The 25131-nt window shown below is 43.6% G+C and overlaps 1 protein-coding gene across 2 annotated transcripts in view; it reads left to right on the forward strand.

Moving 5' to 3' along the window:
- NAALADL2 (N-acetylated alpha-linked acidic dipeptidase like 2) overlaps nt 1–25131 on the forward strand; it is a 989869-nt gene that overhangs the window by 645103 nt on the left and 319635 nt on the right. For both annotated transcript variants that reach the window (XM_019503319.1, XM_019503318.1), the window contains exons 8-10: nt 14633–14725; nt 19971–20176; nt 22179–22298. In XM_019503319.1, coding sequence (XP_019358864.1) covers nt 14633–14725; nt 19971–20176; nt 22179–22298 — 419 coding nt within the window. The remainder of the gene's footprint in view (nt 1–14632; nt 14726–19970; nt 20177–22178; nt 22299–25131) is intronic.

Genomic DNA, 25131 nt, shown 5'->3' on the forward strand with positions numbered 1-25131 from the left:
AGCATCTATGGATGCAGGCCAGCATTTTGCTCGCTTTACTAGCCGCAGCATCACATTGAAGACTTTTGTTCATCTTGTGGTCAATCATGACTCCCAAGTCCCTTTCATCTGTAGTGCTAACCAGCACAGCACTGCCAAGCCTATAAGCATGCTGCAGGTTTTTCCTCCAAAGGTGGAGAACCTTACATTTTTCAGTGTTAAATGCCATCAGGTTCTTATCTGCCCAATACCTGAGCCTGTCAAGGTCTTCCTGGATCACCCTTCTGTCCTCAGGTATAGATGCTTTACCCCAGAGTTTGGTGTCATCAGCGAACTTGGCCAGTCCACTTCTGACACCAATGTCTACATCATTAACGAAGATGTTAAATAGTATAGGTCCTAGGACAGAGCCCTGGGGGACCCCACTGGTCACAGGGCACCATGACTATTGACTTCTGTCAACCACCACCCCCTGGGTCCTACCATTGAGCCAATTCCCCAGCCAGTGGATTGTGGTGAGGCCAAGGCCACAGTTAGCCAATTTTGCCAAGAGGTGATCGTGGGATACCAAATCGAAGGCTTTTTAAAGTCAAGATATATGACATCAATCTCTTCTCCTTTGTCCAGGTGATAGGTCACCTAGTTGTAGAATGAAATGAGATTGGTCAAGGAAGGCCTACCTGCAACAAACCCATGCTGGCTATCCCTCAGGATGTTGCTGTTAGCTAGTCTGTTAAGGATGGCCTCTTTCATAATTTTTTCCAAGACCTTCCCCAGGGTAGAGGTCAGGCTGATGGGCTTGTAGTTTGTTGGATCTACTTTCCTCCCTTTCTTGAAGATAGGCATCACATTGGCCTTCTTCCAGTCTTTGGGCACTTCACCAGAGCGCCAGGAGTTCTCGAAGATCCGTGCCAGGTGCTGGACTATGATGCCTGCCAGTACCTTGAGTACCTAGGTGTGTAGACTGACAGGGCTGGCTGACTTGAAGGTATCCAGCCTCTCAAGGTGTTCCCTCAAGAGGTCAGGATTGATGGAGGGTAAGGAATCTCCCTCACCCTGGCCTCCCTGTCCCGTAGTGGGCAGCGGGGGTCCCATGGGGCTGGTGAAAAACTGACACAAAGTACCCATTTAGCAAGTTTGCTTTTTCCTGAGCGTCAGTTGTCAATTGTCCCATCTGGTTTAGCAGGAGTCTGAGGTTGCCCTTGCTTTTCCTCCAGCTCCCTACATATCTAAAAAAGGACCTTTTTATTGTCCTTGATATTTGTAGCTAGCTTGAGTTCTGTCACAGCCTTGGCTTTCCTGGTTTGCTCTCTGCAGGTCCAGATAGGTACAGAGTATTCCTTCTTGGTGGTGGATCCAGTCCTTCATCCTTCGTAGGTCTTTCTTTTAATATGCAGGAGGTCTGCTAGTTCCCTGGAGAGCCAAGGGGGCTGATGTGCCCTTTTGCTGCCTTTCCTCTGAGACGAGATGGACTTTGCTTGCGCATCCAGGATTGCTCCCTTGAGGAGCAACCACTCGTCCTGAACTACCCTCCCCTTTGGGTTTTGGCCCTTTAGGGCTTCACTGAGAAGCCTCCTTAGCTTGTTGAAGTCAGCTTTCCTGAAGTCAAGGACTGACTAACTTGCCAGCTTTACGGCAGATGGTGAAGGTGATCAGCTTATGGTTACTGTCACCCAGCTTCCCTTTGATCGTTAGGTCACTGTTTAGGTTTTCCTTGGTTGCCAGAACAAGGTCGAGCAACACTTTACCTCTTGTCGGCCTGTAGACTTTCTGCATCAGATAGAACTTGTCCATGCATGAGAGAAAGCTTTGCGATCACTCACATTTGGCCGAGCGCTGTTCCCATGAGATGTCTGGATAGTTGAAGTCTCCTGTGACAACCATGCACCGGTAGCATGAGGCCTCAGCCAACACCCTGGTGAACTCCTGGTCAAGGTCTTGATCCAAAGTCTTATTACGTATGCTTCATATGAAAAGAGCATGTTCTGCTTCTTGCAGAGTTTCTGGAAGTTTCCTTGACTCCTTGTCTAGAGAGCCAAAAGTACAGTGATTTCAGCTCAGATAGTCAAATTAGGTCGTAAGTGGTGTAAGGCCCACTAAGGTAGACTTGCCATTGGTGATCAACAGGGATCCTGGTTTTCCCTGATAAAAAATCACAAATTCTCTGATAAAAATCCCCAAATCCATGATTAAAATGAAACACCCCACCCACAGCCCTGCCGCTGCCCCTCACTCCCTCCTTATAGCCCCCTGGCCCTGCTGGTGCCCCTCACCTGCCCCCCCCCACAGCCCACTCAGCCCTACTTGTGTCCTCATTCCCAGCCCTCTGGCCCTGCTGGTGCCCCTCACTCCCCCACACAGCCCTGCTCATGCCCCTCACTCTGCCCCACAGCCCCTCCCAGCTTTGCTGGTGCCCCTTGCTTCCCACCCAGAGCCCCTGCTTCCCCAGCCCTGCTGGAGGGGCTCCCAGCTGCCAGGGCTATGGGGCCAGGGACCCAGGTCTGCAGCCCCCTGCCCTGGGCAGGACAAAGTGGCTGTTGCAGCAGAGTGAAGTCCAGCTCCCCACCCTGCTGCCTGCCTAATGTGGGCTCAGGTGGGGCAGGGGGACAATTCCCCGCAGCTGCATACACTCCCAGGGTGCAGGGTGAACCCATGCCACCCAGACCTGTGCATGGGGGGGGGGCACAGGCTGCCCACCCTGCAGGCTTGGGCTCCCACCCTGCTGCCCTCCCATGCACATGGTGCCCCATACCTGGCCTCCCTCCTCCGATTCCTTCTCAGCCTCTTGTAGGCCCACCTGCAGGGGGTCATTGCAAAAATGCAAAATACATAGGTTTCTCTGCTAAAATAAGAAATCCATGTTTTACTCTGGTAAGAGAGAGATCTGCATTTTCCTCCGTTTTTCTGCGGGAAATGGAAAACCCGGATCCGTGGTGATCAAAGCTCATCCCACCACATCCTGAACTACTTAAGTGGCTATAAAACATTTCCATACTTGATGTGTGCAAGGCAGCTGCCAGGGGCTCCATGTATATCTTTACAGAGTATTACAGTTTGTGGAAATCCCCAGAATTGACATTGCATTTGGTAAAGTTGGTCTTCAGTTGCTGTTTTTGTAGTACTCTTCAGACCCATGTTTAGGTAACATGGGTGATGCTTTGGAGCTGCCCACAGTGATAACAGCTGTATGTGTAAATAGTTAAGGGAGAAAGAATTTATTTGTCAGTAGCTGTTGTCCTTTAAAGACATGTTGCTTCCAGTGCATATCCCACTTTGTTCCCTTTATACAGGAATACTTCTTGATTCTTCTGAGAGGAAATTGAAATGTGTGAGGTGTGCCCTCAGGTGGCTCACAAGAGGAAGTAGCCCTCCTGGACACTGTATGGGTAATCTGCTCTGGGCTGAGGTGCTGGAGATAAGAGAGGGGGGTGAGTGCTGAGCTGTAACAGTTGTGCTGTAGGCTACCTACTTTTTGGCTGATGCTGCTGCATCCTCTAAATCAGCCCCTGGGGCTGGGGCTGGTGCTCTTCTCACCCCAGCCTAGTTATGCTACTGCTCTAGGGTCCACCGGCACTCAAAAAGAGAATGAGTTCTATTGTCCATATTCACTGCTGAGTGACCTCTCCTTGTAGAGGGAACTGATGATAATTAGCCAGGTTCTTCAGTGATGCAGAACTTAATTTAGTGACTATCATGATGCTTCCACTTTTTCCTTCCTTCCACACAAATTTTCTTTATAGACAAATCCCCAGGATTCTTTAAGGCTCTGGAGATGTTGATTTAACTAATTCTAATTAATACCCTTTGCTCTGAAGCAGGTTTGTTTATGCCCCGTTTTACACAACAGTAAACTAAAGCATCAATAGCTTAAATAACTTGACCAAGATTGAACTATGCATGAATAATGGAACCAGGAATAAAAAGGCTCCCAGCATCTTGCTGTAACCACAGGACAACACTCAGGTCGAATTGTTCATAATCTGTGTAGAATCACTTTATATTTTATAACCCCTCCCATCCTACAAACTGGAGTTACTGATTGTAACATCAATCGCCTTAATTATTATATTGCAAAAATTCATTATAAACTGCAAGCAAATCACACCCACTACTGGAAGATAAAAGGGATGGGAAAAATAATGAAAGTGGCTAAAGAGACTAAGTGACTAAAGGAGGTTTTGTGCCATTCTTTTAAAATAAATTATTAAGAACCTTTAAATAAATTGCTGATCCACATTTTATCTTAGCTTTACACTATTGTACCTGCCAAATGGGCATAATATTGCCATTTACATTCAACTCTCATCTTGTGAAATTGGAATTGGGAACTGAAGATATAACTTCAAGGTTCCCTTGCTTCCAGCCTTTGATGGTCTTGGTCCAAGACAAACAAAGTTCTTTGCCAACTTCTGAAGTAGTGCAAATCAAGCTTGTCTTCCATTCATTGGGAAGAGAGGCATAAAAGATAAATGGCATATATCCTCACATTAAGCAATAGAATGGAGTCCTATGATGCTATTATATGCGTTTCTCTTTCACAGTTTGCTATCTGTCAAGGAAAAAAAGAGAATCAAATTTAATAAATGCTGACTGTGCCATCAATCACTTAGCTCAATATGCAAACAATCCCATAATTTTTACACATAATAAGCTAACATTATGTCTAATATAAATCCAAGAAAAAAACAAATGGAAGAAAATGCAAAAAGGCACTATGGCAACATGTTAATGTGCCTAAATGGTGTAAATAATCTTTGGATGTTATAATTCTGCATTGTAGGTCATGGTTTAAAATAATAGCCTCATTGTCTAGTTGAAGGGTATCAAACATACAGCCTGTGGTCTGGTTCCTGCCCATGGAGACCTATGATATGGCCCCTGGGTCTTGGACAGATTGGTACTCAGAGCTGGTCTGGCACATCGACTGGACCTGTACTCAGCTCAGGCCATGTACTGCATGCCTGGGGCCACATCCGGAATTGCATTGGAACCAGCATGTGAGGCCGGTACCCAATTCTCTTTGATATTGAAGATAAGGCATTGGCTCCATACCAGATCATGTTTAGAGTGACTTTTGAGTCCTGAGTACTAGAAAGTGTTTACATTCAAAGTCCCTTTTTATGTAAGTAGAGTTTAGTCCAAAGGAATTCAGTCCAGTAATGAAAAATGTCTTCATGCAAATCTTTGGACCAACTCTGGGCTCAAAAACCTAGGAATTATGAATGCCCGTATTAGCAGAGGAAAAGCTTTGTTATTGGACAACATGAGTTTGGTAATCAATCCAAGTCTACTTGAGAGAAAAAATGGGGATGTATCAATTTTGAAAAAGAGACTGAGATCACATGATCAATCACTTATATGAAAAAAGAGTGAAAGGGAGGCTTTTTAATTGCAGCCACCTCAATTCATTCATCAGCCATGACAAATGAGTTATTGCAGAAGGAAGTTTACAGTTATTCTGCATCCTGAACAACGTGCCATAGATTCCATTACATTATTTTTTTGCATATGCAATTTAATACACAGTTAAGGAAGCATGAGGGTATTTTTTGGAGATGTAATGCAGCATGTCACATGTATAATTTTGAATGTTTTTTTATGTTGTTAAGCAACATCTAGAACCACTTCTATACCAAAAGGCCACATTTTCTGTTAATAATATCCATATTTCCATTTTAAAGGTGCACATTAAACTCAGATTTAAAATATGAAATGGATCAACTTTTTTGCATGGGACAAAGTGATGAAAACCAGCTGAAATGGAGTTTCACATTTAAGAAAGGTTTTAAATAGCAATTAATTAGACATTTTTATATGGCAACAGAGGAGGAGCAGCACATCCTAGCAACAGAGGGGAAGGAGCATGTTCCTTTGGTGGAGTAGGACAGTTCAGGCCTCCACAAGGTGAGAAGGACTGAGACTACCACCAACAAGAAGTGATGGGAGGTGGTCATTGGAGACTAACTTCTGTGGGGGACAGAGGCATTCATCTGCCAGCCTGACCTGTTGTCTCAGGAAGCTGCTGCTTGCCCAGAGCCGAGATGTCATGGATTGATTACTGAGACTCATCTGGCACTTTGACTACTACCCCATGTTGCTCATCCATGTAGGCACCAATGATACTGCCAGGGGGGACTCTGAACAGATTAAAAGTGGCTTCAGGGCTCTGTGTGCATGGGTGAAGGAGATAGGGGCTCAGGTGGTATTCTCCTTGATCCTTCTGGTCAAGGGAAATGGCCTGGGCAGGAGCAGGCTCATCCTGCAGATCAATGCATGGCTGTGCAGGTGGTGCTGCCAGCAGGGCTTTGGCTTCTTTGACGATGGATAATGTTTCAAGAAGGACTGCTAAGAAGAGATGGGATCCAGCCAATGAAGTGAGGGAAGAACATCTTCACAGACAGGCTCACTAACCTAAAGAGGAGGGCTTTAAACGGAGGTCGCTGGAGGATGGAGACCAATGCCCTGAGCTAAGTGGGGAAGTGGGTGACCTGGAGGATGTTCAAACAGGGGTGGGCAACAGGGGAGTCATTCTTATTCCTCCTGAGAAATCAGGGCAATCAACTAGCTACCTTAGTTACCTGTACACAAATGCACAGAGCCTGGGAAACAAGGAGGAAGAATTGGAAGTCCTTGCACAATCATGGGACTATGACGTGTTTGGAATAACAGATTTAGTGGGATAGTTCTCATGACTGGAGCACTGTCATGGATGGGTAGAAACTGTTCAGGAAGGACAGGCAGGGGAGAAGAGGAGAAGTTGCATTTTATATAAAAGAGCCAAATGATTGCTCAGAGTTCTAGTATGAAACTGGAGATAGGCCTGTTGAAAGTCTCTGAGTTAGGGTCAGAGAGGAGAGCAACAAGGGTGATATTGTGGTGGGGGCCTGCTATAGACCAGGAGACCAGGAGGAAGTGATGGAGGAGGCTGTCTTCAAACAACTAGCAGAAGTTTCCGTATCACTGGCTTGGTTCTTGTGTGAGACTACAATCACTCTGACATCTGCTGGGTGGGCAATACAGCAGAGCACAGGCAATCCAGGAAGTTTTTGGAGAGTGTATGGGACAGCCGCCTAGTGCAGGTGCTGGAGCAGCCAACTAGGGACCACGCTTTTCTTGACCTGGTGCTCAGAAACAGTGAAGAATTGGTGGGGAATATAATAGTAGATGGCAACTCGGACAGCAGCAACCATTAGATGATTGAATTCTGATTCCTGAGGAAAGGAAGGAAGTAGAGTACCAAAGTAAGGACCCTGGACTTCAGAAAAGCAGACTTCGATTTGCTTGGGGAGCTACAGCGCAGGATCCCCTGGGAAGCCAGACAGAGGGAAAGAGGAGTTGAGTAGAGTTTGTTGTACTTTAAAGAAGCCTTACTGAGAGTGCATGAACAAACCATCCTGATGTGCAGGAAGACTAGCTAAAGTGTGGCTGAAGTCCAGCTTGGCTTAGCAGGGAACTCTTCAGTAAACTAAATCACAGAAAGGAAGCTTCTAAGAAGTGGAATCTTGGACAGACAACTAGGGAAGAGCATGCAGGGATGAAATCGGGAAAGTCAAAGCGCATTTGGAGTTGCAGCTAGGAAAGGATATGAAGGGTAACAAGAAGGGTTTCTACAAGTATGTGAGTAACAAGAGGAGAATCAGGGAAAGTGTGGGTCTGTTACTAAACGGGGGAGGCAAACTAGTGACTGAGGGTGCAGAAAAGGCTGAAGTGCTCAATGCCTTTTTCACTTCAGGTTTTATAGCCAAGGTCAGCTCCCAGACTACTGCACTTAGCAGCACAGTTTGGGTAGGAGGTCAGCAGCCAACTGTGGTGAAAGAACAGGCTAGGGACTGTTTAGAAAAGCTGGATACATACAAGTCCATGGTGCCAGATGGGGTGCACCCTGGGGTGCTGAGGGAGTTGGCTGGGGATGCAGCCCAGTCTATGGGGGGAGGGAGCAGGGCTGCATCCCCCCATAGGGATGCAGGGCCCCTGCTCAGACTTACTGTTGGCTGCAACTGTGGACTTCAAATCCCAGAGGCACCTGGAAGGAGGAAGAGGACATGATGAGCAACTCTGCAGAGTCATGTTCCTGTAAGTCTGGACTGCAAATCCCAGAGACCTCATGGACAGCAGGAAGAGGAGGTGAACACACAGCCAAAGAGCCATGCTTTAGTGCCTCCCCTGGCTTAAAGAGGAATACGCTGCTGAGCATGCAAACAGCAGTGCCACTGAAGCGGTGCAAAAGGGCATTTAAACCACTTCAAAGGCTAATTTTCTGGTGTGTACAGAGGCCCTTAAGTTTTCCTTGCTACAGCTTGAGACCATTGCTCTTTGTTCTGTCATCTGCCACCACTGAGAACAGTCTAGCTCCATCTTCTTTGGAAGTACCCTTCAGATAGTTGAAGTGTGCTATTAAATCCCCTTTCAGTTTTCTCTTCTCTAGACTAAATAATCCCAGTTCCCTCAACTTCTCTTCATAAATCATGTGCCCTAGCCCCCTAACCATTGTTATTGTCCTCTGCTAGATTCTCTCCAATTAGTCCACATCCTTTCTATAGTGTGGGGCCCACAACTGGACACAGGACTCCATATGTGGCCTCACCAGTGCCAAATAGAGGGGAAAATCACTTCATTAGCCGCTAGCCTTCTTTGCAACAAGGGCACACTGCTGGCTCATATTGAGTTAATTGTCCACTGTAACCCCCAGGTTTTTTTCTTCAGAGCTGCTGCCCAGCCAGTCAGCCCCCAGCCTGTACTGATGCACAGGACTGTTCCATCCTCAGTGCAGGACTTTCCACTTATCCTTATTGAGCCTCATCAGGTTTATTTTGTTCCAATCCTCCGATTTGTCTAGGTCTCTCTGAATCCTAGCCATACCCTCTGTGTCTACTTTAGGTGAAGCATTATTATTAACAGATTTGAACATTTGCTGTTGTATGTGTCTTGTAAAGTGTTGATCATATTTGTGCATTTCACAACACATGCAAAGTGCAATATATCAATCTATATTAATATTTATTCTTTCACCCATAAAAAATAAAAACATGCCACAGCTTGTTTGGTCACTCTTTTAAACAAAGTGAAACAGAATGTTCCTAAGTATAATGTTATCAACTTTTACAATTTTTTTCATCTGTTTCTTGATAGTTGAGTTTTACTGGAAGCCCCAGCTTCTCAAGACAAGTTATGTGGTGAGACTCAGCTTTCATTATTAAACAGAAGTAGGTTACTAGCTTTCATGGCAGTTGAGGACAAGTTGAAAATAAGAAAGATGCAGATTAATGAAAGAAACTGTCAACTTGATATCTTGTGATGTTTTAGAACTAGGCTCAAGACTTTTACACACTTGAAACTGGCAGTACTGTGAGTCTTATGTTATGCTATATATCCCAATAGAAACAGTATTTTTAACATCAGTTGTATGTTACATTACTTTGTTTCACTTTTATAGTGGCTTCAAATGACCATTTTTTTTCTTGTATTCCAAGTTTTTCCAATGTCGGGGAAAATTCATACCTAACTGTGTAACTTTTATAAGACCTGTGTATGCATCAGAGACTAAATTGTACTTTTAATCCCTGATTCTGCAATTTTTTCCATAAAAGGGGACTTCTGTAGCACACTGTAATAATTTGCAGAGTTTGCAGTTGGAGATCTGGTTCCTGCTTGTGCATCTACTCAGCATTACTCAGGCATTCATATAATTAAATTTAAACATGTGCATAAAGGAGGTTTTGTTAGATGATTTGGGCCTGAATTATTGTTTTGTGGACCACAATTCAGTTCCGAAAGAAGATGTAGGGTTTAGCTTTAGTATGTAAACCTGATACTAAAATTGGCATCAAGAAATATAATGATGCCTGTTTTAGTCAACAGGTGGGTGCATCTACATGTGCAAATGCTCCTGGTTGGGTTTATACCAGAGTCTCTAGAATTTCTTCTAGAGTGAACCCACCCTGGGCTCACTCATATACCATTTGGGAGTAGATTTGCTGGTCCTGGCAGCGAGTCCGCTCCTGCCCTCTCTGGCCCTGCAGCAGCTAGGGGGAGCTGGAGGCTCTGACTGCACCTACCTGCAGCCAGCAGCCATCTGTAAAAGACAGCCCCATTCCCTCTCCCTGGCCATGTGGCTTCCTGGCTTGGAGCAGCCTGCAGAACACTCTGCCAGCATGCTGCAGTTCTGTTGCTGGAGCCGCTGCCCACTGCACCATGGCTGCTCCTAGGACCTGAGAGCAATGTCTACCACCCCAGGCTCCTACTCACCACTTTGCCCTGCCATGGCAACTGTCACCTGGCTCAAATCAGTCTCAGCCCTGGCAACCCCCCTGCACAATGCAACCTCCTAGCCAGGCTCACCATGCCATCCCAGGCCCCCTGCCACTGTGCTGCTGTTGTCCAGACCCCAGCAGGGATTCTGATGATGCACATCTGGATGCCACCACTAGTGCCATCCATATGCTCTTGGGGCTCCAACTCTGCTGTCTGTGGGCCTGCCCAGCCAGCCAGGACTGGTGGCTGCACATCATTCAGTCCACCTGGGATAATGAGCAGTGGTCGAAGTCATTCTGGATGACCCAGGCCACCTTTGAGGAGCGACTTGAGTAGCTCCTCTGTCCACACTTGGAATGGCAGAACACCTGGAAAGGACCCACACCTGCCCATCACCTGCCACCCTGCAGTGACCACACCTACTACAGCTGGTGGGGCTTCTACTCTGTCATGCTCCAGACTGTCTTTGACCACTACAGTGACTTCACCAATGTGAATGCCAACTGGACAGGCAGCACCCATGACACCTGCATATTCCACAACTCTGCTCTGCCAGCCCCGGTGGAGAGTGGGTGCTTTGCATCAGGGGTGCTGGACCTCCAGCTTGTTATGGTGGCTGTCCTGTTCCTCCTCAGACACGACTCTGCCTAACTGCTCCTGCCTTAGTTAATGTGGCCCTACACCGGCCAGCTGAACCCTTGCCAGGCATACTTCAACAGGTGCCCGAGCCAGACCCATGCACTGGTGGAGTGAGCCATCGGCTACCTGAATGGATGCTGGTGCACCCACCCCACCACCAATAAAGCACCCTCTTTCCCATGCAGACTATGTCCAGTAGAATTTGTGACCTCCCCGGGTGACGGTCCATAAGGTAGGGGCACCAAGGGTTAGAGCTTGGGGACAGGCATCCAGCGCTGTAGCCTCTGGCCACACCCCCACGGGTGTGCAAGCTGCAATGAATGTGGTCAGTGGGGGGCTTACCTGGGGGTGGCAGCAGAGCCAGCTCCCCCTCTTGCAGCCAGCACTTGGTCCTGGTCTTGCTGCAGGAGGAGAAGCTGGCTCAGCTGCCAGAGCAGTGTCTGCTGTCACCCCCAGCAGACACTTGGCCCTGGTCCTGCTTGGTCCTGGTCTTGCTGCAGGCAGCACCTGCTCTGGGGCTGCATGATGCTTGGGCGAGCAGCAGGGCTGGGCCTAGACAGGGGTGCTGGGTGGTGAGGATCTCAGGGCAGGGGCACCTGGCCAGTGGAGGTGCTGCTGCACCTCAGCCCAGGCCCCTGGGGTGGCCCTGCTGCTAGGTGGTGGGCAACTGCCAGGGGACAGATGGGGTCAGGGCCAGGGGACCAGATGGTACAAAGGTAACCACCAGGGCCAGGGTGGTGTCCAGCACCCTCCAGTCCTCCTGTGTGACCTCCACCGTCCTGGCCACCAGGGTAGCCTGCCCCTCCTGGGCCTCCAGGTGCTTCTCCTACAGGGCCAGGAGCCTGTCCCAGAACTCCCTCACTACCTTGTGTGCATCCCTCAGTCACCTTTTAGGTGTCCCTCTTCCATTTTCACGTATCGCTCTCCCACCCATGGGCAATGTTCTCCATGCACCAGGCTCACGAATCTTCCAGCCACCGTGACCAGCTGGTCCAGCAGCTGAGTCCAGTCCTGGGTCCTATGCTGCCAGAGCCGGCACATAGACAGAGCCCTGGCCAAGACTGGCAGTGACCCTGAAGGCACATCCCGGCTGCCAGCTGGTGCCTCTGTCTCGCGTACAGCTTCAGGTCCTACAGAGCCAGGAGAAAGAAGTTGTTTGTAAGAGTTTGCAACATTTCTGAGCTAATATGCTCAATACCAGGGGACTGTGCAGTCTGGCCTCAGATCAGGACTCGTGTGCATGGGTGCCCAGAGACCATGGAAAGTTAGGCAGTCAGGCCCTGGCACAGGCAGTCACCAGCTGAGTCCCCTGTCCCTGCTTGCTTCTCAGGGGTGGGTGGGCTCCTGGGTGCTGGCTGCAAGTAACCTGCATTCCCTGCCCCATTTTCAAGCCTATCCCAGGCCACAGGTAGCCCTCTGGGTGGTGGCAGAGGTTGAGAGGCAGCAGAGCCTTGCCCTCCACACTGTTGAAGCTCAGTGTTCTGCTCTAGGTGCACCTGGGGCACCATGACAATCAGCAGTAGCAGGGCATAGTGGGTTGTGTACCCTCGGTCTGCACAAACAGTTCCTCACAGCTTGCTCAGAATACTCTCATCAGGGGCATGCTTGGGGTGCAGAGCCAGTGCAGGGCAGGGGCTGGCCCCAGGGCACCTTTCTGGAAGGTCCCCTGGAGGGAGTGCCGGGGTGCCACCAGTTCCACGTCCCAGTCAGCCAGGAGCCTCTTACCTCCCCAAGGCCGGGCACCATGGACTTGGCGGCAGCAGAGGAGACAGGCTGACCTGCAGGAAGAGAAGTGGCGGGGGGGGAGGGGTAGTGGCAATAAGCACCGGAGTTTATTGCATTGCATTAATATGCATGTGTAAGACACACCCTGTGTGTGGTAATTAGTAGCTTTCAAGTTAGGAAAACTTGAAAAAATATAAACAAACCAGAAATATTAACAATATGAATGCATCCCTTTGTACTCTTTTCATTTTGAAGTGGCTTTTATGGCTTAGAAAAATGGAAAGTATATTTCAAGCAGTATTAAGCTAAAGTCTCCTTACGGCTTTTCAGAGAATAAAGGAAAAAGAGATAAAGTTGTCAAGACCTTTAAAGTCTTTCATTGGATGTGTAACATTGGGAAGCGAGATTTGTTGTCAGAACTGTTTAAAGGAAATTAAATTTTACTTTTTTTGTGTACCCTGTAGAAAGCCCCTTGAGCCCTTTTGCCAGGTGCACTAAGCGTTTAAGCCTAAGCCACTTTAAGCCAGAGTACTCTACAATATGTCTAGTCATTTTAATATGTGATTCCAAAATGTATCAGTTGCCAGAGGAGAATTTTCTCTTGCTTTATTGTCAGTTCAGGACTTGGTAGCCAGTGTCAATTATGGAACTAATTCAACATAGAAATGAAGAAAGTAGTGAAGTCAGTTGTCTTCCAGCAGATTTTAGCATGCACTTTGCTGAATTGGACCTACTAAAATATACCATATTTAAGTACTGCAAGACTAGACCAAAAGTGGGAAATCAAACTTGGCTTGAATATACTTTTCAACAAAATTAGTCATTTGGACCTAGAATGATTTTGTATCTCAAAAGACTGTGATTTATAACCTGGAGATAATGCATAGAGCCTGGTTGTAATTATAGCTGTTCTTAGAGCTCACATTAGTTCATTGTGCAAGGGGCAAGCATTTTTAGGAAGATAACTTTAACGGACAAACTGGTTAAAACTGTCCTTATTTAGTTTTTACCCTAAGAACTAATGATATTCTCACTGATGATGTCAAGTGTCTTGCCCGAATAAGGGATTGGATACAAACTGTGGGAGATTGACTTGTAAATATTTGTTGGTTTTATTTTTTAAGAAGCAACGAAAGGTCCTAGCTTTTTTAACATTAATGAGGCCATCGGTTTCTGTGATCTAGCAGGTGAATGAAAAATCTGGGTTTACTTCTAATTAACTTTTAAAATTGGCTCACTGAATAAATTCATCTGAACATGAAAAGCATTCTAATAAAGCTAGAGACAGGCTATTTTTATTTTATGAATTGCAATGCACTCTCCATTGAAACATCCCATGCATCTCAGGAAGCAAGAAAAGAGGCTGTTCGGGAAAAAAATATAATAGTAGGAGGAAAATAGCCTGGGAGATTAAGAACAAAGTGATCTTTCCGTAGAGTATTTTATTTGGGATCAGTAACTTTTGAGGGAAGGCTCTTGAAACCTGTTTTGACCGAACTAACCTTTTTATAACTTGGCTCTGCATGGGGAGTATGACAATGGGAGAGCTCCTGACAAGTCTAAAATAACGCCCAGCTTCTGAATGGTTTCAGTGGTATCCTGTATAGGGACTGGCACTGCACAAGCTCTCTTGCCTAGAAATGTGTGTAACCCACAGATTCACTCTTGTATTCAGTTCTTACCTGTGTGGCTGGGCCACGTGTAGAAGTTGATGAGCCCAGTGCAGCACTGCCGTCTTAGCTCAAGCAGTAGAGGTGCATCTTTTTAAAGTCACCATTTTCATGTTTCCCTCCATTTGCTGAGGAACCACTTGGGGTCGTGATGTTAAATGAGCATGGGGGAAGAGGTGGTTGAAGTTGTTATTATCTGACATACCTCTTTTATGTAATTTAGGAAGAGGAAAAATATTCTCTTACCTCTTCTTTTTTTTCCTTCATTTGTTGTAGGGTAATTGAGGGTGTAGAGAATTTGGGGGCTTGATAACCTTTCGAATTGTTCTCAGATCTGATGTTTTTTGCTTCCTTTTCTCTCTCACCAGAAAAGACTGTAATCACTCTGAACGTTCAGACAGTCACAACATACAAGACCATTTCTAATGTTATTGGGTATTTAAAGGGATCTGCACTTCCTGGTAAGTAAACCTTTATGATCACTATTATCATCATTACCACTTTTGTTAAAGTAGAACTATAATATCAAGAGGTCCAGCAAAGTGTCAAGTTCTTCTTGTGATGAGCTCTGCCATAATTTCTAATGAAAAGACTATCCTTGTTCTAGGGAGATTACACTTGGGTTTATACGAAGGCGCACCAGTAGAGTTAAGCAGAGATTTAGCTAAAGGAGATGGTGCCAACAAAATGAGCATATTTTTGCACAAATAGTAGTTATCCTTATAATAATACATGTGTTTTACAGCATAATCAGCAAATGTCTTGGAATTTCTAATTGTAGAAACGAATGCATTGTTTGACTGGAAGCTTTTTAGAAGAGGTCTCTATGACTTAGCAAAGGCTGTAGTCTTCTCAAATATGGATTATTATTAAGTCTTATTTCTTAAATTATCTATGAGTTGGTATTATAGGAAGCGGATGTGATGTATATGTCAGAATGGTAAAAGTCTATGCTTATTCTCACATTAGTACCCAATTCGAAATGGGATCACTTATTTTTGCAGAAGCAATTGGAAGCAAATATCAAACTTTGTGCGACTCAAATGTGTAGTGGGGCATTGCACTACATCCCACCTGTGGGCAGATTGCTAACTGAATCAAGACAGAGGATGAGCTCTAGCTAAGTAGCCAAAAACCTAGCAATGGACATTTTAGAGGAGTACAAAGCTTTGAAATTCTGTCACTTGCAAAATTTAAGGCCCAGTTCTTCAGACTTATTTATGGTAAGCAGTTTCTTATACCAGGAGTATTCCCATTGAACTCTGTCTGTTCAATGGGACTAGGGATGGCAGAATTGCAAAGATTCACTCTGTTTTATTGCCGTAGTCATAGAAAGTGTTATCACTGGGAAATCACTGGCATCATGATCAGAAGGAATGGACTTTTGAAGTGTTCTTTTCTTTTGGGTTTTTTTTTTTTTTCATTTTTTTGACTGGAAGCTGGCTTCTTCAGTAGTTATTAAAAGCTGTTGTTGGTGATGTCTGCTTACTGACATACTGAGTTTTGGTGGTCCGCTCAGTGCAGTTCCAAAAGGCAGATGGTATCTTCTCCAAAACCATCATCACATTTTCCCGGATTAGCAGTGCTATTGTCAGTCTAAGCAAAGAGGTAGATGGCAGCTTGACTTCACGCTCTCAAGATGTGATCAGATCAGGTCAGTAGTGAGGACCTGAGGTGGACAGGATGAGGAAGCTTGTACTGTAACTTCTGTTAGTGGAGTAGCAGCTACAGCTTTTACAACTAAGTTGCTTTTATAAAAGAATAAAAAAATGCTGTTTTAAAATTAAATTTGATTAAACGGAATTTTTTTTGGCTGCACAGGAATTTGAAGTTATCAGTCTTATTACCCATGGGGTATTATAAATACCTATGTTGAAAAAAGTAGCTGAAGTTGTGAAATACAAAATAGCATTTTCAGAAGAATTCCCCTGCTTTTCTGAATTGCAAACCAGGAATAGGAAAACTGATTAAAAAACTAAGCCTTTTTTCCTTGACATGAACTTTCTACAATGCATCTGGCAATATTTTCCCTCCTGTATTTACTATAGTGTATGCAAAAATTTAAAGTAAAAAAGCAAACAAACCCCTAAATATTTCTTGTGCTAATGGCATCCTTATGGAGACCCTGATTCTGTGTTTTTTATAGGAACATCCTTAATTTTATGTACACGTAGCACTGGAATCACTGCGTCTACTCAGATGTTTAGTGCAGCCCATCCTTAAATACCTTGCTAAACTGGGGCTATCAAGCCCTGTCTTCTAATTTAAATGCGTAGTTCTCTATGGATACCATTTCTTTTGAAAATAACTCTAAGCCTCCAATTGATTCATTGTACTTCCCAGTGGGTATTGTAGCAGAGGCCCTGCTGGGAGTGACAATACTTGAAGTTTTCATGGCATATTTGGCACTTTGTCATTTTAACGTGGTTCTTTTCAGCTTATGTCTGCAGCAATTCTCTCTATGCTCCTGTAGGAGAGAGAGGAAGCAGAACGTATCTGCTCTTAGTTCACTGAAACCCCAAAGAGTTGCACCAAGCATGGATTTTCCCTCCTAGGGGTTTCTACATGCGGAGACATATGTTTTAATTTTTGGTTGGCGAAGCATTATAGAGAGAGTTTAAAAGCTCTCATGGAGCATCTGAAATCCTGCCAGGAAGCTGAAGAAATAAAATAAGGAAGGAACGTCTTGGTTAGTCAGCAACCACTGTGGAAATCTGAATGCAATGTGTATGGATTTTATAGCGAGCAAGCACTAAATAGCTAGTCATTGTATTTTGGGGAGGTGTAACTAATAAGGAAAAAGACTATATACAGTCCGCCAGTTATTAATCCTTACTCTGCTGACCACTCTGACTGTCTTGCCTATCTCCTCACTCCCCCAAAGTTTCTGATGGTTCTTCCTTTTCTGCTTGGCACCCCTCTTCCTTCTCCTTATATTCTGTCTGTTTCCCCACCTACTGTCAGGAGGTTTTTGGCAGAAGAGGCTACTGCTGCTGCCCATCTGCTGCTTCTGTAGTCAGTTTTCTTGTGTGTCTGTTCATTTGGAAGGGGTGTAGGCAGGTGAGTAGCTTCAAAAGAGCCATCAGCTGCTGTCCCCATTCCCCTCTCTTAGCTGGAGCTTCTTGGACTGAAGATGGTAGTTGTCAGATCCCATTATACTTTTGTTCCACAGGGCAAGTGGATAGGACAAGGGAGGGCAATCCTTGATGCTGCCCAAACCCTCTCCGTAGTTCTGGTAGGTCCTTGTGGGTCCATAAGTCTGAAGAGATGTGGAGGAGTGCCAGTCTATCCTCCCCACCCTCCAGGGTTGGCTGGGCCAACCCCAGACCGAGCTTCCTCTGCTCTCTCCCTCCACTCCCATCCTAAAAACAGCACCGGAGCTGGGAGGAGGGAGAGGTGGGGCTACGGGACTCACAGCTGCCCTAAATTTCAGCTTGATCTCTCAACCCCTGGGACCCAACAGCGAACGTCTGTTGGATCTGCGGGATTGATGCAACTTTTAGCACTTCCTTGAGAATATTTCTCATTACAATACTTCTCATTGCATTAAATTATTATGTACACTTAGATTTACATTTTCCTGACAAGGTATACAGTTTTGTGTTAATGACTCTGTATCAGTACATACAATAAAATTACAATCTAAGAAACAGCTGGTGTTGCAAATAGATTTTCATTTATGTGTGTGTGTGTGTGTGTATGTGTGTGTATGTGTATATATATGTGTGTGTATATATGTATGTATGTGTGTGTGTATGTGTATATATATATATATATTTGAAGAGGCAATCAGTAACACAATTTGATTGAAAAGCACTTAAGTCAAGAGAGAGGTTGTTGCTGCCCCTTCAGTAAAACCCAGTGCCACATTATTATACTCTTCTAAAAATCATGTCCCTGGGTAGTACCTTGAACAAAACTCCACTAAAGGCCCACTTTGATGGAGGGGGTTTTATAATCAGAGAGTACATGTCCAATTCAAGATGTTTGTAGGCAGTAATCAAAACAGAGATCCCTGAGGAGTGCACAGCATTTAATTTCATAGGCAATTTAATGTGTGGACAATTTATAATGCAAACATCTAGTTACACTCCAGCATTGACAACAGCAATAGATGAACCAGATTGGATAGAGCCTGAAATCTTTTCGAGCCCGGCAGACACCCAGTGGATTTATTTCAGGGTTCTGAGCTGATCAGAAAACTGTTTTTCCCGTGTAGAAATTCTGAAATAAAGAACACCCTTAATCCCACTCTGTTTGGCAGGTGTAAGGGACTTGGATGAGGATCTAACCTACACCCAAATTCCAGTTTGTTTTTATAAGCTGACAACACACAGCAGGTCTGGTGTTATCTTACTTTTGTACTCCTAACTGCCGCTGGACCCTGTGGTACACAGAACTTGCCATTCTGCTCAGGCCAGTGGTTAACCTAATTCAGTAATTTCTTATTTCCAAGAGTAGTTAGGATTCTTAGAGGAAAGAGCCTAGAAAACTGTGTAAAAGGACAATGATAAAACTGTGCCCTGAAGCATAAGGTTATATATATTTAACATGCGAGTGATTTTTCCCCATCCTCTTTAACAATGGATGTTTTCATTATCCTTATAATTGTTGAAGCCTCTTCCAAATTCTATGACTATGCTGCCCACAGTGTTGTATTTTAGCAGAGTGTTTCATGGATTAACCACCTGAGATTTCTTATTTCAGGTTGAAATCTGCCGCGTTTCATTAGTTTATAAATTATCACCTTGTTCTTATATAATCAAAGTAAACAGGTTTCCTCCACCTTTTCTGTACCGTGATTGTTGTTGTTATACCTTTGTCATATCTCCTCTCTGAACCTACAGTCCCAGTCTTTTCAGTCTCTCCTTACCCGGAAGCCTTTCCAGATCTTTAACTGTTCTGGTTACCTGCTTCTCAAGTTCTTCTGTTTTTCCAGTACCCTTTTTGAGATAGCACTCAACACAGTATTCCAGGTGAGGTGGTATCATTAATGGCATTATACTAGTTTCTATACTATATCTTTTTTTCTTAAATAGAGCCTAACCTCTGCTTGCTTCATTTTTTATACAACCAAAGCTTTTAGTTGCTGCCACTGCACAGTAAACCATGTTTTGCCTGAGCATTATCATCTTATTTTTACAGCATATTAAAGCATGTTTGGAGATCTATTGGATAACTCAGTGACAAACTCTGCCACAAATGTGGGACAGTGTCAGTTCTGGATGTGCCATGAGAAGTGATTGTAATAAAGAAAGTCAGTGGAGTTGCAAAAGTTAGGACTCGGGGGGGTGGGGAGATGGTCTCTGTTTATTAGTGTATTTTCAGATGCTTGTCTAAGATGTTCAGAACACAGGATGAAAGATAGTTATTGCAGCTGTAAAATTACAAATAACACTATGCACTTTAAAAGCATGTGCACATTTTTACTTGGCTTCTATATTGGCCCCTGTTTACTTAAGTTATGATTGCTGTAAGTAAAGAAAACAAAGATCTAGGTATTGCCTTGCACAGGACTTAGCTCGATCATGCAGATTTTTGTTGACAACACTTACCTGTGCTGTATGCATTCTTAACATAAGAAAGTATTAACATAATCCAGCCTTTATTATTAGACTGTTTCACTCCAAAACTGTTTATATTTGATTTAAAAAATGTTGACATCCGAATTTTTAATTTTTTTTTTTATTTATTTTTATTTTTCAGACAGATATGTCATAGTTGGTAGCCACCACAATAGTTTATACAGTTACAGTGGACATGGATGGGCCCAAAGTACTGCCATCATCACAGCCTTTATACAAGCCTTGATGATAAAGGTTAAGAAAGGGTGGAGGCCTGACCGGACCATTATTTTCTGCTCATGGGGAGGAACGTCATTTGGCAACATTGGCTCATATGAATGGGCAGAGGTAAAATATGTTCATATGCATACACTTATATAGCAATAATATAAACGAGCTGGTGTCAGCACAAACAGGATAAGGCACAGAGACACAAGGTAGAGTGCTATGCAGAGGTAACAACTTTGTTTAAAACCATTACTTATTCTAATTTTTAGACTGAAGAAGATTCACCTAGTTTTGGATACATGCCCAAGCCTTTTCACGACTAATTATGGCTAATTAGAACAATCCATCTATACTCTGCTGTCATCACTTTGGCAGACACTGATTATCAGCTAAAAAATTATTATCTATCAGCGGGACTAGAATTTGTAACCAATAGAACTCATAACTCATGTTTAAAAAGTGTAAGCTTCCATCTATTAAGCCAAAGAAACAGCGGTGTTAGTGATCCAGCCTGTACATGGAAGTGGTAGGCACCTAAATTGGCTTTCATGTACATTTCATTCATTGACCCTTGTTAAGAAACTACAGCAGGGCTTGGAGCTATCATTAAGAAAGACATCCTTTAAATAAGAGGTTTCAAATGCGCCTGCACCCCTGGACTGGTTCCACACTGTGAGAGCCTCTCAGGCTGGGTCTGGATCTAGTAGCAGTGGCAAAGTGATCTATAGCAGGAGACTAGCTATGGCAGAGGGGTTAGCGCAGCCATCGCTTGCCATCTTGCCACCAACGTACGTCCCCTAAGGGGGGGTCCATACCTGGTAATTGGAAGTGGTCCCCACCCCTGCTAACGCTATCCCCAAATTCCTGGCCCCTCTACAGGTCGGGTGAAATAGGGCCATGGGACTTACACCTGTGCTTTAAATGTCCTGGGAAACCAAGATGTTGATCACCAAAAGGTTTTTTCTTCTCTCTTTCTTAAGGTCTAACATTTGTGAACCTCCTGCTTCCAGTTTTTATGCAGGGAGAGTGTAGCTCACAGGGATCATAATGAAGGAAGGGTGTGTTGTAGTATTTTTCATACATCCAAGCCGTTAATCATATATAAATTTCACTGTGTCCATGGTTAGTGCTGATTTTAGTTATCACCTATTTCTGCTTACAAGTTTCAGTCTGACATGCCCAGTTCCTTTTTAACTTCAACAGAATTGTAAATGAACTCAATGGAAAAACTCATCAGACATGCCTCCCGGCTAAAATAAGATTCCAATGGATTTCAGTTGATCAATTTAAAAGAGTAGCCTTTGGTGAAGTCCGTAGCTGCTAAAATACAATGATAGATACATATAAAGAGTTAATTATTTTGTATCATTTGTGAAAAGAAGCTAGTGCTCATCAAAGCCTCATCCTTCCACTGTGATTATTTTTCAAAAACACGAAGGGGGAGAAAAAAAGTCAAAAGGATCCAAGCAGCCGACAGGAATCAAAATTTGTTTAGTTCCACTTCAAGTCAACTTTACATCAGATGTCACTGCGTTGCACCCCTTCTCTTCAACATAAATACTCTTCATGCAAGGAGTAACTCATTACTGAGAAAGCAAAGAGAATTCATTTTAAGAAAAATAATTGTAATGTTTCATACATATCATTTCCCTGGTTTTAAAGTATAATAAAATGACACCAGCGGAGAAATTATGCAATTTAAATCAGAATTTGGGCTCCCGGTTTGAAAATTCAAGTGCATTTAACTGTTTGATAATGATGACTTTTGAAGTGTGTTTTCTGTCAGGCGCAAGTTTAAAAGCCCCTTATGTTTTTTTTCACAGTATGTAATGTTTTCATTCTTGCCCTTGCAACTAGAGTCGTTTTTAATTCCTCTTGGACCTGTTTGCATTCTGTTCAAATGATGTGTGAAATAGAATTATAACTTTTGCTACAGAGAACTAAAATTAAGATATCCTTTGAAGTTCTTAACATGACATTATAAGAAAATGAAGTTAAGTAATACTTAGGGAATCATGGAGGGTAAAAATGTGGGGTTTGTTTCTTTAGCTGAACTAAATAAGAAAACAAGCCTTAATTACAGTCATGCATATTAATAACAGTTGCTATGCTTGTCTTGTAGGAGCTCAAGAATGTTCTCCAGAGAAACGTTGTTGCTTATGTTAGTCTCCATAACCCAGTGAGAGGCAACTCAACTTTGTACCCTGTGGCATCACCATCTCTTCAGGAGCTGGCAGCAGAGGTTAGAAAGATGAGATTTTCTTTTCAACTAAGCTTCTGAGCTAATGCGATTCCTTCTTGTATGCCATTTGTTTTCAGTTAATTTGAGGCAGAGATCATTTTGAGTTACTAATGAAAAAATCTTCATTATAATCTCCTTGTTCACATTTTGTAGCCACTTTTATCATGTAAACATGTTGACCATGATTTAAATGGTTAGAGTACAGATTGCAGAATGGGCAGAGAGCATCAGTTCTCTTTTTCTGAGTAACTTTAGAGAAAGTTCTTACCATTTCATAATATGAAGTCTCACTCTATTTGTACACGCTTCAGATTTTCCAATTCTTGGCAGCTTTAAAGTAACATATTTTCTATTCATTAGTGCAATTCACATTTTTCTCTTCCTCTTATGTTCTTTAAGGGCTGTGTATCAAATGACATTTAAACTTGTGAATTTACCAGATGTAACATGTTGCATGCAGAAAAACCATTACTGCTTCTATAATCAGCAGCCTATGAAGTGAATAGGTCAAATTCTTCATTCAGTTAATAGCACTACAACTAGCTAGGAGTCAGTGGAGTTTATTCCATGGCTATGTTGGTTAAACTGAGCACAAAATGGGTCCAGGGACCTTTTATAATCTCTCAAAGGCTGCAGAATTCAGCATCGTGGGAAATTAAATGGAAACTTCTTGTGCAATATGCTTAAACTGCAGTAAATATTGTATTTTTCTCATATACAGTACATCACAAAATAAAGACATACCACTTGTTTTTAAAGGCAGAATGAAGAAAAAAACCCATCTTTCCTTGTAGTAACTGAACGGAAGCAGCCAGGGAGCTGAGTCTGCTTCTTGTTTCACTCCTTGTGGTTCATATGAAGACTTTACTTTTGCTTTTGCCCAGTAAGTGGCAGAAACAGATTGTGCCATATTTCCTTGAATATAATGTACCCTTTATGCTCAAATTTACAGCATTTGTCTTCTGGAAAAAAGGTGCGTGTTGCATATAAAAAAATATAGTAGTTTAAACATTGAATGCATCTGCTACATTTTGATTTTGATAGCACGCGCACGCGTGTGTGTGTGTAGTCATTGTTTTTTCCATTTGCAATTCAGCAAAATTGATGCTGCCAAAGTTTCATTTTCCTATGGCGGGTTTTGGTACTTTTTTCTAAAGCATTCAGCGCTGACCTTTACTGCAGACAGAATAGTGGGCCAAAGCTCTTAATCCCGAATGGCATATGCTGTTCAAGAATGTGTTCCTATCATTGAATTGTATACTTGGAATAGGCTAAAATGCTGTGAGGAATTGCAAGTATCTCTCGGAATTTAAAAGTACGTATGATGAATGGAAACATACAGAGTTTGCTACCTGTGTCCCCTTCGACTCTACCTTCATCAGTACTGGTGATTTTTATTTGTTTGCTTTTTTTAATTTGGGGAGTGCTGCTGTATTTAATTGTAAACCAAGAGAATCTGATGGTGCAGATTTCATAGTTTCATAGTTGTTAGGGGCTGGAAGGGACCTTGCAGATTAGGGTGTCAAGATGTGTTTTGAAGATCACCAGGGTGGGTGACTATACCACCTCTGGGGGGAGCCTGTTCCAAACCCTCAGTACTCAACTTGTAAAGAAGTTTTTCCCTATGTGTAGCCTGAAGTGATCTTCAATCAGTTTGTGCCCATTATTTCTTGTCCTCCCCTCCCCTGGATGGGGCCTTGGTGAATAGATGTTCCCCCAAGCCCTGATGTACACCCTTGATATACTTATAGGCTGCCACCAAGTCCCCTCTGAGTCTTTTCTTCTCCAAGCTGAACAGTTTCAAGTCTTTCAGCCTCTCCTTGTATGACCTGGTCTGTAGGCCTCTAAGCATGCATGTGGCCCTCCTTTGGATGCTCTCGAGCTTCGCCATATCCTTCCTGAAACGCAGTACCCAGAACAGGATGCAGTACTCCAGCTGCACTCTCACCAAGGCCGAGCAGAGTGGGAGGATGGCATCCTTTGCCTTGCCCAAGATGCCTCAGTAGAGGCATGCCAGGGTTTGATTAGCTCTGCCAGCTATGGCATCGCATTGGTGGCTCATGTTCGTTAGATTGGAATGAAATGGTTGCATTTTGTCTGGGGACACTGCCTTTTGGCATTGACAATAGTAACGTAAAGATATGAGCTGTACTGTTATTTCAGAGAAGTTCAGCAAGATGGAGATTCTGAAGATAACTAGAATACCTAGGTATATCAGGACTTCTTTGGTATGTTTTATATACACGTGTAAGGAGAGAGGAAGAATAGTCAATGTGCTTACTTATGGTATAGGCAATACAAGCATCCGTAAAATGTGTGTGTAGGTTTATCTCTGTTACCCCCCTCCCCAGACTACTGAAAAGAAACAGATTGGGTTTCTGCATTACTTTATACCTTTTCCCAAAGTGCTGAAAGGAGGAAGGAAGGAAGGATGGAGTATTTTTATTGTGGAGTAATACCTTTTTAATTAACACAAATGTCATACTTATTTGACATTTTTTAAAAATGATGTAAAGAACTGCTTCCAAAAACTAGCCAGAACGGTTATTTTATGTCCAATATATCTGAAATGATAGAAGTGCCAGGCACAGATCTTTCATCTGTTCCCAGGGGTACTCTCAATTTGCCATGCCAAGCATCTTAGACACTTCCATCCTACTCACTTGAAAGAAAAGATTGATCCTTTTATGAAGAATATTAATATTTCTTCCATTAGCTGCTGAGAAGGCCAGATTACTTATAGGCTTACTTCAAAAGTGCATTAATTTAAATGAGGTAAAATCTGGGATATTTTGGAGCATGCTGCCTCTTGCAGAAAATTGTGAATCCACAC

This window comes from Gavialis gangeticus, unplaced genomic scaffold (assembly GCF_001723915.1).
Source record: "Gavialis gangeticus isolate Ggan-Ray unplaced genomic scaffold, GavGan_comp1, whole genome shotgun sequence".
Lineage (NCBI taxonomy): Eukaryota > Metazoa > Chordata > Crocodylia > Gavialidae > Gavialis > Gavialis gangeticus.